The sequence below is a fragment of the Rattus norvegicus genome, chromosome 3 (assembly GCF_021556685.1).
Source record: "Rattus norvegicus strain SHRSP/BbbUtx chromosome 3, alternate assembly SHRSP_T2T, whole genome shotgun sequence".
In the NCBI taxonomy this organism is placed as follows: Eukaryota; Metazoa; Chordata; class Mammalia; order Rodentia; family Muridae; genus Rattus; species Rattus norvegicus.
The window spans coordinates 99,049,752-99,067,118 of NC_141536.1; the positions used below are offsets into that span (position 1 = coordinate 99,049,752).

The 17,367-nt window shown below is 39.5% G+C and overlaps 1 protein-coding gene across 3 annotated transcripts in view; it reads right to left on the minus strand.

Annotated features, from left to right (window-relative positions):
* Nucleotides 1–17,367, minus strand: part of Ryr3 (ryanodine receptor 3) — a 553,860-nt gene that overhangs the window by 150,250 nt on the left and 386,243 nt on the right. For all 3 annotated transcript variants that reach the window (XR_015684544.1, XR_015684543.1, XM_087655160.1), the window contains exon 43: nucleotides 11,345–11,480. Coding sequence is in view for 1 of the 3 variants with exons in the window: in XM_087655160.1 (XP_087511286.1) it covers nucleotides 11,345–11,480 (136 nt within the window). In the remaining 2 variants the exon portion in view is untranslated. The remainder of the gene's footprint in view (nucleotides 1–11,344; nucleotides 11,481–17,367) is intronic.

Below are 17,367 nucleotides of genomic sequence, written 5' to 3' on the forward strand. Positions count from 1 at the left end.
AGACAGGGTTTTTCTGTGTAACAGAGCCCTGGCTGTCCTGAAGTTACATTGTAGACCAGGCTAGTCTCAAACTCAGAGAAATCTGCCTGTGTCCACCTCCCAGTGCTGAGATTAAAGGTGCACATGGCTGGCTGGCTATGGAGTTCTTAAGTCCTCTGAAGATATTCCTGACATCATCACAGTCTAACACAATGACCATCCAGCTCAGTTTCCATAGGTGTGGACTTCGGGAGTAACTAATCTAGATGGTCCTGGCTTGGGATGCATTTGAAGTTACAGCTTCGGGTTGGTTTCAGCTGCGGTCTTCTGGCAATTTGTCTGTAGCTGGGGGTTCAACTTCTAAGTTCATGATACGGTTGTTGGCATGATACCTCAATTGCTTGTTGGATGGCAGACTCAGGCCTCAGTTCCTTACCACGTTGACCCCTTTGGAGGGGTTCCTGGGTGTCCTCACGACATGGCTACTGGCTTCCCACAGATCAAGAGAGCAGGTAATAATCTGGCTACATATGCTCATCTTGCAGTATTTTAATCATTCAAAGTGTTTTACTAAACCTAAGTTCACACTTAAAGGAGGAAGATTTAGGCTTCGCAATCTAGAGGGAGGAAGATCAGATCATTTACAGACCTATTTTAAAAATATCTGGGCAGTTTAAATTTTGTTTCATGAAAATGTTTTATTTGGAATAACTAAGCCTGAGCATATAGCATAGTAAGGCACTTGGCCAGCTTGTTCACAGCCTTGGGATTCATCTAGTACTACAATTAGTGATATAAAAATGAGAGCTCTTGTGGGATTGTAAGAATGTTTTAGAGTTATGTTCACTTGATCCAGAACTTTTCACTAAACTGAATTTAAACCGCTCCTCATTGTTCATTAATTGTCATATAGTTTATTTCTTCATGGAGAGTTTAGAGAATTTGTGAAGGTATTTTCCATCCTCGAGCTAGGCACAGAAGCCTATACCTATAACCTTAGGGCTAGGAGGCCAAGTCAAGAGACTGGCATGTTCAAGTCCAGCCTGGAATGGACAGTGAGATTCTTTCTCAAAAAAAAAAACCAATGTCTATTCAAATTCAAGTCTCACCCAATATACTGTGACCAAAGAGCACAATCCCTGCACATACAGGCAGCACTAATTAGGCTCCAAAGGTTAAATAAAAGAATACCTGTAGGGAAAAGTGGTGGGGGTATTGATTTGATCAAAACACATGTGTGCATGTATTAAATTCTCCAATATTAAATATAGAGATATTTTATAAAAGAATAGCATGTCAGTTCCACCTGATAGTCTCAATACATCCTGACATAGCTTACTCGCAGTAGGGAGATTTCAGTACAAGTACCAGAAGGAGCAACATATTCAAAAACAAGTACTCTTAGACATAGATGTATTGTATTCATGACTTTCAAATATTTGTAGCCTGTTATTCTTAGCAGGATATATATATATATATATATATATATATATATATATATATATATATATATATAAATTGAAGGTAAAATCCAGCCTTATTAACAAGACTGACCCAAAGACTGCACTCTGATGTTTTTAGCTCATACTGGCAGTGCTTGAAGGTTAGCACATTTTCTAATCAGCATGCTGTATTCAGCTCAGCTCATCCCATAGCAATTAGCACCATAGAGTTTATGGGATACAGAAGTACCAGAAGCAGAAGCTGAGAAATCAGAGTTGGATATTGAGATTACATCTAAGTTAATTTGCCCAATTAGCCCCCTTTAATCCAAATTTCACATCTTCAGAATTTAGCTAATTAGGTTGACTCTGAGAACTGACCCAGGAAGCTATTCCCTGATTATTTTAATTTGGACATATGTTGGGGATGCAAATGTACTCTTCAAGAGGAAGAGAACAGAATCTAACCACTGTGGCTGACTAGACAGGGGACTGAGAAGAAGAATTTGCAAAAGCTTCATGGAGTAGTGGGGACAGAGGAGTGTAAGTCTACTCTGGTGAAGCTGAATGTTGAGCTTTGGGGGTATTTGTTAAGGGAGGAAGAACATTTTGAGGTAAACTGCTTTTGCCCAAGGACACCCACAATATTTTTGCTGGTACTCCAAAATAAGAAATGAAATTAACAACTATGTGGATGCCCAAAGTTCCTTTCTTCAAAGGCTCTCAACTCAGGATTGTTAATGCCATGGCTTTCTTTCTAATATGTCTGAGCAGTTGGACGAAATGATTCTCTCCATTTTATGTCAGTAAAGGTGTCAGACTCCAGACTCCAATTAATAGAACCTCACTGATCTCATCTTCTACCTATTATCTTTTCTTACTCCCTGTGTTATAACTACAGTTTTGTTTTTGTCTGTTTGCATGCAATGTTTTCTTTCTTCCCATTCTCTTGTCATAAATTGTTGACTTGGGGAACTTTATGAAATTCTTCAGGAGTATCTTAAAACATGAGAGTCCTGGAAAAGTGGTCATCTTAAACCCTTCCTTGGCCTGCTTTTCACACTAACCTGCACATTTTATAAGAACAGAGTACTATGAATTATTTAATCCTGTGTGCTCACAGTTTTGCTAATTTTGACATATATTAAGCATCAAAAATAGTTATTGTTTATTTTTTAAGTGCTTAGAATTGAACCCAGGGCCTGTGCATGTTAGGCAAGTATTCTGCTCTGAGCTACAACCTCATCTACAAAAGAGTTTTTTCAAGACAGGGTTTCTTTGTGTAGCCCTGGCTGTTCTAGAACTAGCTCTGTAGACCAGGCTGTCCTTCAACTTGTAGTGATCAGCCTGCCTCTGTGTCCCCTGTTCCCAAAGCCCCTATTCCTGGAATTAAAGGCATGTACCACCACTGCCCAGCTAAGAATCCTTGAATAAATGAGTAGATTTCACTCAAAGGAGAAGCTTGAAATGATTTCAGAGAAAATTCTGCCTATGGCTGTATTATCAGACCATTGTTAGCTTCTGTTTGCAAGAACCCAAGTTGTACAAATTCACAGATTTCAATTAGTCCCAGGGAAAAAAGAGATCCCCTAGGAGTGAGAGAGCACATGGGGTTCATTAAGCGTGCTAAGATTCAAAACATGTTTCTCAGTAAATGCCACTTTCGTCATCATTCCAGAAGACCTGACCAAACTAAATCATCATAGGCACTGAAGACATTATGTCTCCTCTTGTTCTGAGGAGAAGCTAGGCATCTGTTTGTAACCACTGTGATAAGACAAGAGCAAGCCAGAGAGGTTTAGCTGATTATTTCATTGATTCAAACTATCATAGACCTTCTAGTCGCTGATCTAGGAACAATGGAGCATCTCTTATCATCCTAGTTGGTAGTATCTTTTGGGTACACAATGACATTGTTAACGTTTACCCTTCTACAATAGTCCTTTGTTGTTGGTGATATTTTTGATACTTTATTGGATCTTTCCAACTATATTGTAAATTTTAGAACAAACACCATCTATTATATATTTTTGTCCTGAGCACCCCTGGTTTTTAGTACTGGTCGTGAGAAAAGTTAATAAATCCTTTCTGACTCCATCAATGTACAGACAGAGTGTACAAGATGATTCTCAAGCACCTACACCTTGTATGAGCATTACAGCTAAGATTCCATTTTGTACTCTTAACCCTAGTAGGTGTATGCATCCCAAAGAGCTACAGGGTTCATCAGCATGACCTCTTTATAAACACTTAAGGGGACACAATACAATTAAGTGATCTCAAAAATTAAGAGATTAGAAGAGATACAACTGTTTCTTTCTTCAAGATGTTATTTAATACAGTTTGCTTCTCTATACATTCGTACACAGACTGACTTTATCAAATTCCAGCAAACGCCATCTTTCATGGCATAGCCACACATAGATGTGCATTGCATGTGTAGGTGTGACAGGATACAGAACCTTTAGCAGTGACTTTAGATACCTTCATAACAATTCTAATCATAACTGCCCTATTTTCTGCTTTGAGTAGGAAGACACACAACTTCTAGAACACATTTCATTACTTCTTACAGCTGCTCACATGGTCTTCACATGTCGCATGACAGATATGTGAATTATGGCTGCTGATGGGGCAGCAGCTTCCAAGAACTAGGAAATAACTGTATTTTTCACAAGAATATCTATAAGCCAACAAAGAGGTGGCTCAAACACAAAGCTCAGAATATCTTCCCCTTTTGTGGCCTGGTATGAGATCTTCTCCTTCTTAGTTCTGACATTAGGAAGTGGCTGGACATAGACAAACAGGCAAATCCTGTGTCTGGCTCCAGAGTTTGCCATTTTCAGGTACATAGAGACTTCATTTCTTGCAGAAATAAACACAACCCAAGGCTTTTATGCAAGGCAATCAAGAGACAGTAAATGCAATAGAGGAAAGGATCTGCTTTAAGAAATTACTTTTATTAAAATTCTATTTAGAAAGGTCATATCAAATATTAAAATATTCCATTAAAATAATACTAGAGTTCTCCAATTGTATCATTTTGATATCAAAGGGTTTAAAATATTTTTAAAAATATAAACAATATAATTATTCTTCTTTCTTCCCTTTCTTTCTTTCTCTTCTCCTCATTCCAAGAGACCATGTCACTCAAAGTAGCCTCTCACTTGAAACCCTCCTGCCTCAGCCTTCTGAGTACCAGAATTATGCCACATCTGACTATGCCACAGGTCTTGACAAACTGAGAGGAGAAAATGTCATTTATTTTGCTTTTCAGGGAGCTGGCCTCTGGACCATCCTTACTCATGTTTCTATGCCCTTCTACTGACACAGCTTTGAAGCAAAACATTTAATCTCTTCAAGCTTCCAGGACTTACCTTTAAGATCATGAAGACAACTGTACCTACAGCTATGGGGCAAATGTTTGTATGGTGCCAAATTCATAGCTTGAATCTTAATTCTCAATGAAATAGTGTTTAAAGGTGGGACCTTTGGGAATGATTAGCTCATCAGTGTGGCATTTATGAACAGGAGTAGCATTTTTATAACTGAGTTCCAGAGAACCTTGCTATTTCAGCTATGATATTTGTTATCGTAGTGAGTAAACAGTGTATTGTAGGGGGAGAAGGGTTGAGAACTGAAGAACATTTTATAGCCAATAATCTTACATTGGTATAGATCTTTGTATACTGATATATATTGAGGTTACATTTTGTTACACTGGTATAGATCTTTGTATGCTGATACAAAATTTGAGGTTGTTTTTGTTAAAACATACTATGTATACATTGTTTTCAACACTTTTTGAGGCATTGTGCCTAGATGATTTTTTTAAAAAGATTTATTTATTTTATTTATATTAGTATACTGTAGCTGTTTTCAGACACACCAGAAGGGGGCATCAGATCCCATTACAGATGGTCGTGAGCCACCATGTGGTTGATGGGAATTGAACTCAGGACCTCTGAAAGAGCAGTCAGTGCTCTTAACCAGTGAGCCATCTCTCCACCACCTAAATGATTGTTAAGAATGTAATGTAAAGTTCTAGTCCTCTTTAAAGCTGCTATCACAAACTGTTTAGGATAATTAAGAAATGCAAGTTAATAGACAGCCATGGTCATGTTATATATTAGACTAATTTATCACAAAATATGCTGCCTAGATAGTAAATAGCTAAAATCAAACAAAGTTTGCCTATTCAGATAGTCTATGAATAGATAGGAGGTCTTCAAAAACCTCAGACACATACAGAATATGACATTTAAAGTTGTTTTATTATTAAAAGATCTTTTTCGGTAATAAGACAGGTCTGCTCCTGGCAGCACCCCCAGTCTACTTCAAAGAAGATGCTAAGCATTGGAGAACCTCCATATGGAGTTTGCTTCAAATGTGGCAAGGTGCCACTTGGCAGCAAACAGCTCTTGCTTCAACTGTAGGCAAAATGCTGTCTGAAATGGGCAAACAAGATGCGGGAAAGTTGACTGCCGAGCTCTACCAAGACAGGGTAAGGAATCCTTTAAAATTCAAGCTTAACAAATACAGGTCCGTCAAATGTACTGGGCCAGAAGGCTGAAGATAGATGCTCCAACATTTTTAGAAAGATTCTGGGGGAATGTTCAGGCATCCAACTCTCTCTGTCATTACTGTAGTTTTGGAAGCTGCTTGCCTGCACTTCCTACACACTCATGTAATATTTATTCCTTATTAGGTCTCTGATGAGGTTAAAGACTAGAGAGTTAGAGTCTCACAATTAAACTTAAGTCGTTTAGGATTTAAGATGTTTTTAGGTCTAAGAAAACATTTTAGGTTAGTAATACAAGTTTCAATAGAAAACGATTTAGGTACAAAACTTTGAACTCACCAAGATAGGGTAGATAATAGAATATTTTATCCAAAGTTGCCAAATACAGATGGACTGGACTTTGTGAGTGTATATCTTACCTAACAGTCTTCATAATCTTTCTTAGTGGATATTTACTAGTGTAAGAGAAAGAGCCTTTTATTTAGACTAAGAGGGGAAAATGTTGGGAACTGGTCTGGTGTAGCTATGTATTCATGCTACAAGATCTGGTGGTTCCTGTTGAGCAGATCCTCACATATACCAAATGATGCTATGGAAACTTTGTCCCCCAATTTAAAGCTATTAGTTAAATAAAAGTGGCTATAGCCACTGGGGAAACTAAAGGTAGATGAGGTTTCATTTATCAGGCTGGGGGTTGCAGGTAGGGACCACAAAGAGAAGAAAGAAGGAGAGTGAAAAAAGGAGAGAGAAGATGGAGAGGACAGAAGGTCTCCATATGACATGATTGACCAGGAGCCTGTGTCTGAGTGAAAACCACCCCTGATAATTGAGAGAGCAGAAATAACCTGGGAAGACTCAAACTAAGTACTTGGGTAGTGCATCTGGGTAGACAGTCTAGCACTAGAAAACATAGATTAAGGGTAACCCCTAGTAATTGTGCTTGGTTGATTAAATAAATTCATAGGACTCTGCCTTGATTACTGAGGGGCTGCATGGGTCATATCAATAAATAATAGAGTTTATTAAAATCCATTTACACTATATAATTAGTCTGCTGGTACTCTGACCTTGGGCTTCCCACTCTATTATCTTTTAGAAAGAAATGTATGTTTTTTTTATAACCTAGGATCTTAGTTAGGGTTTACTGCTATGAACAAATGACCAAGGCAACTCTTACAAGGACAACATTTAATTGTGACTGCCTCACAGGTTCAGAGGTTCAGTCCATTATCATCAAGGCAGCATCCAGGCAGGCATTGTACAAGAGGAGTAGAGAGTTCTACATCTTCATCTGAAGGCTGCTAGCAAAATACTAGCTTCCAGGCAGCTAGGATGAGGGTCTTAAAGCCCATACCCAGAGTGGCACACCTACTCCAACAAGGCCACATCTACTCCCAACAGGGCCACACCTTCTAATACTGTCTCTCCCTGGGCTGAGCATATACAAACCATAACACCTAACAAGCCAATGAAATTTTGTTGCAACTGCCTGAATAGACTAAGATATTGTAACACTGGATTATTTTATAATCTAATAGTGAATGTATATAAAAGTATATTGAACAGTTTTATATGTGGTAAGTGTTCAATGATTACTAGTTTTTGTCATCCTCTGTATCCATTACCATCTACACTATTATTAATCACTTTCTTTACTGTCATCACTAACCTTGATAATTTCCACAACATGTAGTGACCACTATGGGAATGGTAATATTCTAGCCTCACTATACCACCAGTTAAAAGAACCCTTATTCTCATTCGACATAACCTAATCTAGAATCTCTATCTGCTACCACGTATGTCACCTTCTACTATCAGGACATTTCCCATAAGCCTGCCATCAATGCAATTATAATCCTCCAAGATCTATCACGATCATCCCAATAAACAGTCATTATTCTCAACGTCACCTGCTCTGAACACCTCTATCATCGCCTACCATCTTGACTATTATTTATATCATTCAAAATCATCAACCATCATTGTTCACCATCACTTACCTTAAACTCTTCCACCATTCACCATCATCATTTAACACCATCGCCCAACATGAACCTCCTGTGTCATCTACCATTATTTACTGTCAACCACTATGAACACTTCATACTCTCCAAATCCTCCTCCTCCATCATTCATTGTTATCTACAAAGAACTCCCTTGTCCATCACTCACTAAGACTTATTCACTATGAACAGCTTCATCACCTACAATACCATCCATCACCATCCACCATCATTCACTATGACACACCATGACATTCATACCATACACCACGAGTCTTTATATCACCTTACACTTTCACTAATAATCAGAGGATCTCTCTGTTCAACAGATGCCAGGAAAGTAATCACAGTGGTTTTTTTTAAATACCTTCATATCTTAAGGATTTGCATGGTACTTTGAAGTCTCAAAAAAAATCTATTATTCTTCCAATTTGAAATGCTACAGAACTTTCAGAGATCTTGAGAGACAATGGTAAATAACACAGCTACAGACCTTACTGTATTTTGTAACACTGTGATAACCAAGTTTTCTGTGGCTAATTTCATTTATATCTTAAAATAACTCTAAGATACATGGTATTGTTCCCCCCCCACTTTATTTATTTAAAAGGTTAAGGTTGGAAGGTTTCATTAACTTGTTTAAATCTACATAGAAAGTAAATGATATAGCTGATTTTGAACTCTAGATAAATCCATATTCTATCCTGAAGGCTTCCATATAAATACGACTGAGACACTCTTGTTCTGTAGGTATTTAAAACTATCACTTGAAAAAAAATTCCCCATGTAACTGTCTTTGTAAAATCTCCTGAGAAAATATAAACTATTACAGTTACAAATGATCTGAGGATAAATGCCATTTCCTTCTGTTGATTGATCTCTTATCCTAATAGTCAAATTAGGGGCCTCTCTGAGTATTGCACACAGTAACATCAGCATTATTTGATCTAAAATAAGCTTACTGTGTTTCACACTAAGCCACTTTATTTTTTCGTTTATCCCAATTTCTTTCCCCTCTACCATCAAATCTCTCAGCTAAGAATTTCAGCTTAGTATTTGTTTTTTTTAAAACACATTCATACCCATTCATCCATTCGTCTGTCCGTCCGTCCATCCATCCATCATCATCACACCACCACCACCACCAGCACAAGCAATTCTTTCTTTATAATCTCTTTCAAATATATTGAATCCCATCCATCTCTATCTTCACCATTATAACTCAATTTAACCTGAGGACAGAATCTGTCAGTGGTACCTGTCACTCTGTCTCCTGTTAAAAAGGTTTCCCAGTTCTCTATACAAAGGGCTGATGCTAAACAATTCAGCTTGGCATTTATGTTCTCCCTATTATAACCATCTACCTACCCTTCAAACCTCATCCTCTACTGTCATTCACACAGCCACCTTCTGGAGCAACAGATCACGATTTACTAAGAACAGTGTGCCTTAGTCTCTAGAGCATGTGCACACTGCCTTCTCACTGGCTAACCTCTCCTGCCCCTGTTTCTAGAAACTTGACACTTTAGGTTCATCTCTAACACTGCCTCCTTCACAGTGTCCTCTCTGATCATCTCAAAGAGACAAGTTTGTCCTCTTTATGTTCTTGAGTGCTCCCACCCTGTCTTTACTCCATTTACCTGTTTTGTTTTGTATTTTTTTTTAATAGCAATCTCTGTGTACATATAGTCCTCTTTAAAAGACTCTGAATTACTTTTAAAGTAGAAGCTGGTATACTTTGTCCCAAACAAATATAGAAATATCATAAGTATTAAAGTCTATAGGTATATACAGTTTGCTACAACTTGTTGTACTATGAAAACATATGAAGGAGACTATGTTAAAAAGATATAAACAGCATGAAGGTAATAAGAGGGACTGATCATACCTTGGTCCAGAGCTTAGTTCATGATGGTCGTACCTAACCAGCAAAAGTAAGTGTTGGAATTCATGTAATCTACATAGAACCAATAACCAATGGACACCTTCAAGCTGACAGTTACACTAAATGATTTATGAAATTCTTGATCTTGACTTTGAAGGCAGATGAGATGAAAAAATTCAACCTGCTTGCATCCAGTTTTCCTGTCATGCAATTTATGTACATAAAAATAATTTAAGGTTTTTTATGCGTATACACGTGTGTGTTTGTGTGTGCGCAGGTGTAAGCACATGTGTGTGGATGTCCTTTGAGGCCAGAAGGGAGTGTCAAATCCCCTGGAGCTAGAGTTATAGGTGGTCACGAGCTGCCTAATGGAGACTGAACTCTAGTTCCCTACAAAACCAGTATGCACTCTTTATGGCCGAGCAATCTCTTCAGTCTTTCATTCTTAACACGATTAGTTACTTATTTTATGTACACGGGTGTTTGGTCTGCATGTGTGTCTCTGTACTTCATGCATGCCTGGTGCACACAGAGGCCAGAAGAGGAAGTTGGATACCTCAAGACTGGAGCTGTCATGCGGGTGCTAAGAATCAAATCCCAGTTCTCTGGAAGAGCAGCCAGTGCCCTTAACCACTGAGAAATCTCTCCAGCCTCGGACCCTGGATTCTTAACACTTTCCTTTCCCCATTTACTTTTCTCTCTCCTTCCTTTCTTTCTCAGTCTTTCTTTGTGTCCTGATATACTAATTCTGTGTCAATTCTGGAGTATGATTACTTGGACAAGAAGTGAAACAGATTGTTTGAGGATGTACCTAAACTGGTCTTGAAAGAATAAAATGTTCTAGAAAGGCTGAGAAGGGGAGAAGCTTGGGTCTAGTGGCTAGAACAGAGAGATATAGCTCTAGTGCAATTGTAAGTGAATTATTCTTGTAACAAAAGTAACAAAATCTTGGTTGACAATCTATTTTTTGAAAAAGTAGTCCACTGGTCTTATACAATGTTGGCTCCTCATTCTGGTATGATGAAAGTGTTTTGGTAGAACCAGAATTTATTGCAAACACAAGATGACTTGTGACAAGAGTAATAATATATAGGCAGTTGTGGCAATTGTCCCTTGGGATTGAGTTACCTTTAATAGGTATTCATTTATTTCTGAAATTTCCATCTACTTTTTCATTCATCTCCCTACCCCACCCTACTCATAGACTAGTCTAAAGTCCTGGAGGCGCATGCTCATTAACTCTAAAATGAGAGGAGAGGAGAGGAGAGGAGGTACAGAGAGAAGGCAAGTCCAAGCCCATGCACGCAGTGAGCTTCTTGCCGGATCTGTCACTAGTTTCTCCCCTTGATGCTTGTCTGGCCTGTTTTCTTGAGAGTTCTCTTGCCAGTTGCCAACCACAGTTAGAATCTATTCTATTGAATGACAGAAGAAGTGAAGGGTGCTCTTTTTGTGTATATAGCCATAGTTATCTTAGCCTGGGTCTGAGAGGCAGGGGGCACATGGGACTCACTGTTCACGAAGACGGCAAACCTCAGGAAGGACAGGTAACGCTCTCCTTCAATGGGGTTCCAACCGATGTCAGGGTATCCTTTGGCCAGAAGCATGGGGCAGCTCTGAAGACCACAACCTGCCAAGTAGGTTACAACCTGCCAAGAATAGTGCAAAAGTGAGTGTCCATGTACATGCAGCAGGGTGACGGTTACACTGAAAAAAAAACCCAAATAAATATAAAATGAAAAGAACATACATTTAAGTAGAGAAAACTTGGACCACATTGAGCAAATACCAGTAAAAAGAATTGAAACTAGACACCATAGAAAATAGGATAGTTGCTTCTTAAGAAAATAATACAAAAATAGAATTTCCATAAGATGCAGTAATTTCATTCTTGGCCCTATATACAAAAATTACAGATCACCTTGATAGACAGTTGTATAATCCAAATTCACAGCAGCATTGTTCCTAACTTGTTAAATATAGAAGCAAGCTAAGCATGTCTCAATGAATAACTGGGCGAGAGGAAAGGGCTTCTTATAGAGCAGGTCCAGGTAATGGGTGATCCTTAAAGATCCTTAAATGAGATAAGTGAGCCATGGAGAGCAAATACTGTGTGGCTTTAACTCGGGTCACTAGGGCAGTAAAACCGTATAGGCAGAAAGAAAAATGGCAGCTGCCAGGAGCTCCAGGGAGAGAGGAACAAGGAGTTACCATGATACAGGCAGGGCTTAGTTTGATGAAATGGAAGGAGCTATGGAGGTGAATGTGGCACTGGTTGCAGAACATTATAAAAGGCTTCCGTGAGTCCAAACTGTACACTTGAAAACAGGAAAGTGTGCATCTTATCACAAGAAAAATAGAAAAACCCAATGCATTTAAAGCCAAGAGATATGCTAAAATTCCTCTAAGACAACTGTGAGAGCTGCATGTCTGAGAATTGGAAATTTCTTATCTCTAGAAGGTAGAGAGAACCCCAATATTCCCCCTGACCAATAATTATAAACTTAAAAAAAACTTAGGCCCATTTTCTCTAGCAAAAGAGATAATCCAAGAGCCCAGGTCATCACAGAGCGTCCACTTCTTTGAGGTAAATAATTCATAGATTTAGGACCAGAGCCTGCAGTCCACATTTCCTTGCAAGTAATCAAAGAGTAACCTCTGTGAGAATAAACCGTCAGTTTCTAGGTTTCCCCAACTCCAGTTAGAGGAAGTTGACATAAGCTCTGGGTTGGCATATTCCTACAATCTAAGCATGCTGGAGGGTTAGGTAGAAGGATTGGGAGTTCAAAGTACACAGAGAGCTTGCAGGCAGCCTTGTGCTACATGAGGTCTTGCTTTTTGAAAAATTTAATTATTTATTTTTAAGTCCGAATAGTTTGTAAACCTTTAAGCATTTATAAAGAGATAACGAGAGAGCCCTCTGTGGCATGAGAGAACCCTCCATGGCACCGAGACGGGCTGTGTTCACTGGACCCTGGTAATGTAAGGTCTTTACAATGGTACTTGGGTAGTCGGGGGCGGGAGGGTGGTCCTGACTCAAGCATTGAGTCAACAATAGCCACTTAAAGTCAAAAGTCAAGATGTTAAGGGTGTGATTGCCAGAAAGAAACAGGTTAGATTGGCAATGGTCTGTTTGCTTCTAGATTACCAGGCACAGATCTCAGTCAGTGATCTCACAAGATTCCAGATTTTGCCTACTTTTCACCAGAAATCAGGGACCAGCAAATGACTATTGCTTAAAATTTAATTGTTCCTCTGCTTTTGACTTCGATATTTTATGTATACAGGGAGGAGAGGAAATTTAGTATGCTACATTAGTGGGGTATAAAAGTCGGAAGTGGTATCTGCTCTATTTTGTAATTCCTAGGGTCTTCCATAACTAGGTACTCAGTTAATATTTTATCGAAGAGTCATATATTTACTGTTGTAAAAAGTGATTAATTTATAAAATTTATAATTTGTAGTAATAAATAAATACATAAATAAATAAATAATAATATATTGTACCCAAAACTCAGCAAATTTTTTCTTATTAGTATAAATACCATTTTGCTAGAATCTCAGATTTCATTTTGTTTCTAAAATGTTGGGGAGAAGACAATAGAAGGCAGAAGAGGCAGAGTTTTCAGGGCCATAAGCACAAAACATTTCACTGGCCCCTGAGATCAGTGCCCGTGGGCAGGAGTTCTGTGCAATTCTAAGAGATGTGACTCCTGTCTGGACAGATGAGATGCTAAAGGACTTAACAGCCCTCTTCACTGTTCATCCTTCAAATCAAACTCAGGCAATTGTCCAACTGCTCCAAACAAGACCTGTGGCACTGTGCTCTGCAAACAAAACCAATGGCAAAGGGAGGTAAGCGTCAGTCTCCTCCATGGATCCTCTCAGCACACGTCTGTCCCATTTCCTAGCATGTTCAATCCCACTCATGGCTCAGCGTCTTCATCAAACAGTAACCTTTCAAAAGTACAGAACTCAAAATACACAATACTGCCTTGTTGCAGCCTCACGAACCCTTTTTATAAAACATTCGCTGAAGTAGGTTTCACTAGGAGCTGAGATCACAAGTAAACACATTAGTGCAGGAACAGTTCTTATGTAAGCAATCCATGGGTGTCATAGTGTGTGTGTGTGTGTGTGTGTGTGTGTGTGTGTGTGTGTGTGTGTGTGTGTAGGCAATAAGTGGTGTTCCCTTCATCACAAGTCTATGAGACCTAGGGAAATGAACTAATTTTATTTACTCTTGCAGTTGTGAGAGCTGCTGAAAGTTAACTTTAAGTCACATCTGATTTCTTTTAGCTTTATTCTGCTATCAGTGGCTTGACAAACTTATATTTGAAAAGCTCAGTAAATCGACCCTTCTCCTATTGAGTAGATTATAAAGTCAAGTTAAAAATGACAGACTCAGAAAGACAAATGCCACATGTTTTCTTGCATATGTAGGAGGTAGGTTTAAATATAAATTTATGTACATTTGTGTGTGTGTGAGTGTGTGAGTGTGTGTGTGTGTGTGTGTGTGTGTGTGTGTGTGTGAAGGAAGAAGAGGGAACAAGAACAGAGGTAATAGAATATATGTCTTAAAAGCAGTATGGGGTGGTTATTTGGGAAGAGGAAGGAGACCAGCAAGAGGGGGACAAAAGGAACAAAGTACAATCACACACACACATACACACACACACATACACACACACACACACACACACACAAACGCACGCACACATCCCACAAAAACCACATTTCTTTATATGGCAACCATAAAAAATAATTAAAATAAAGATCTTTTCCTTGACTTTGGCTTTTCTTTACTGATGTATTAGGGATTTAATTAGTCGCAGTAGCAATGCCTACTGACTTGATAAATGATTAAAATGTTTTTGCTTATATTTTTGTCCTCTCCTAAAATATTATCACTTAAAACGTTTCCTGGGTATTGCAAAGACCCCGAAGGACAAAATAGAGCAAACGACTCACATTTCCTCTGCTGAATTGTGTCACCCTAACTTCATACACGGAAACTCTAAGCCCCAATAAATCACAATGTTATCATGGGAGGTAAGACCTGTGAAGAAGATGCTAAGTAGGAAGGGGGCTTCCAGGGTGGCGTCCTTATCAAAAGGAGAAAGAGCTGTACAAAGCTGCAGCAGGGTGCTTATGCAGAAGACAGGCCCTGTAGGACACATCAAGAGGGTAGCCATCTGTAAACCAGGAAAAGAGGCCTCAGAAGAAATTAAGTCTGATAACACCTGGTCTTGGCTTTCCAGGCTGGAGAACTGAGAGAATTAACGTCTGGTGTTTAAGTCACCCTGTCTGTGGCCATTTATTACAGAGGCCCCAGAAGATGAATATACCCTTATACCTCAAAGTAAATGTGCCCGGTTAGAAATAAGTGGCACGCACACAGGCGTGCACTCTGCCTGATTGATGATAGCTCTTGCCTATTATTGGTTAAATACATCTGAAGCTGTGGTAACACAGAACTTCAATAAATTATTAGTGGGTAATTGACATCCCATCTTCACAGTCATGGATCTACAAGTCGGCCGAGAGATCTCCGCCATGGCTGTGCCAGGGGCATATGAGTGGTAACATTATCCTCTTATCTGTGTGGCACTTAAAATAGATGGAGCATGGATGCCTAGATAGTTTCATCCTAAGATGACAGTCCCCCATCCCCTGCCTTCTCAACCCAAGTTCTTTGAGCCTTCTTATACTATTGGGTAGGAACAGAAGACAATGGATTTTAAAAATAAACTTTCACCTCAGCTTCTCAGATGTTTTCCTAAGGTCTCCTCATTCCTCTTTGGCTGTTCTTTCTGTTGTTTAGTTGATGAGTGTGTGTGTGTGTGTGTGTGTGTGTGTGTGTGTGTGTGTGTGTGTGTGTGTGACTTCCTTAGGTGGTAGTGGCCCTCAGGGCCCTGACACATTTCTGCAAGGATCTCACCTACCCAGAGGGCTTCGTTCTCCCTCCATGATCTCTGTTTGCAGCTCAGAAGACCTTTCTGAGCTGTAAGTACTGTATAGCCAGATCCCCAGTTGACATTTACATCTGGGAACCCCAAAACCCCTCTGTGCCATGCCCTGTACTCATAGGAGTGTCTAATTTTACATCAGAATAGGACATAGTTATTTACAAAGTATATCCTCAAGAACCATTGCAATTAATTTACAAGCATGCAAAACAAAATGTCCTCATATTGTAAGTTTATGAAGTGTTGTGTTGAACTGCATTCACACCCCACTTTGGCTGCGTGTGACCTGTAAGCTGTGGGTTGGGCTTGTCTGCAAGAAAGCCAACCCAAGGGGTTGGGGATTTAGCTCAGTGGTAGAGCGCTTGCCTAGGAAGCGCAAGGCCCTGGGTTCGGTCCCCAGCTCCGAAAAAAAGAACCAAAAAAAAAAAAAAAAGAAAAAAAAGAAAAAAAGAAAGCCAACCCAATATTTGGTTAATAGTTGCTATTTGTCTTCCCTGGGTCTTCAGGATTCAAACACTTCCTACATCTGCTGTGTCAATATTAACCGAAGTCAGCACCCACTCATGCTTGGATTACTGAAGGTAATTCTTGGCAATTTTTCTTGCCCCAGGTCTTGTTTCTATCCAGTTAATTTCCTTACTGGAGCCTTCTAAACCATACAACATACTGTGTTGCTCTCTTGCTGGAGCCCTTCGTGGTTTCTATTTCTTGTGGTTCTCTAGGGAGATACAGTAATATAATTAGAACAAGCATGGCCTCTTGAGCTAAACTCTAATTTAGTTACCTTGTGGCACTGAGGACATGACATAATCTCCACATCTCCATTTCCTTTCCATAACTTCTGAGCAATACCACCACTACCACCACCACCACCACCACCACCACCACCACCACCACCACCACCACCACCACCATCACTACTGCTGCCGCCACCATTAACAATAAAACTTGTTCTGAGGGTCACAGGAGTGAACTTCAATTATAATAAAGTCCAATCTCTGGCCATTCCCATCACCTTTCTCACCACACTCCCATGTACTCTGTGCTTCTGCCAAGTTTGACTTTCTGACTGTGCTGGATGTGGGCTTTCCTGGCTAAGCCCTAAACACTCAGGGCATGTTTCCCCAACAATACAGCTCACAAGCTTCTGCTCATCTTATTTAATCCTGACCCAGGGTTTCTACCCTACCCTTGGTCATCGAGTTCCTGGATAAAAGACACACAGCCTTTATATTACAATAAGCCTTAAGCAGCTGCCTGGCCTCTATGTTATTAGAATCTACTTTTGAGTGATACCCTAAGTTGTTACTTAGTATGTTTCATCTGAGCTGCTCTTAACTCCAGTTGGGTAACCCATCAGGGCCATGTTCTCTTGACTCTTAATCCATGGTGGCTTCTTTCCTCCTCCTGCACGTTTTATTCCCCTTCTGGTCCTCTTCTGACCCCAAGGCCATGAAGCCTAAACCCCACCTATGTCTCTTCTGCCCACCTATTGGCTGTTGGCATCTGCTTTTTACCAATCAGAAATAACTTGGGGGCAGGGTCACTTAGCATCTCTCTTCTCTGG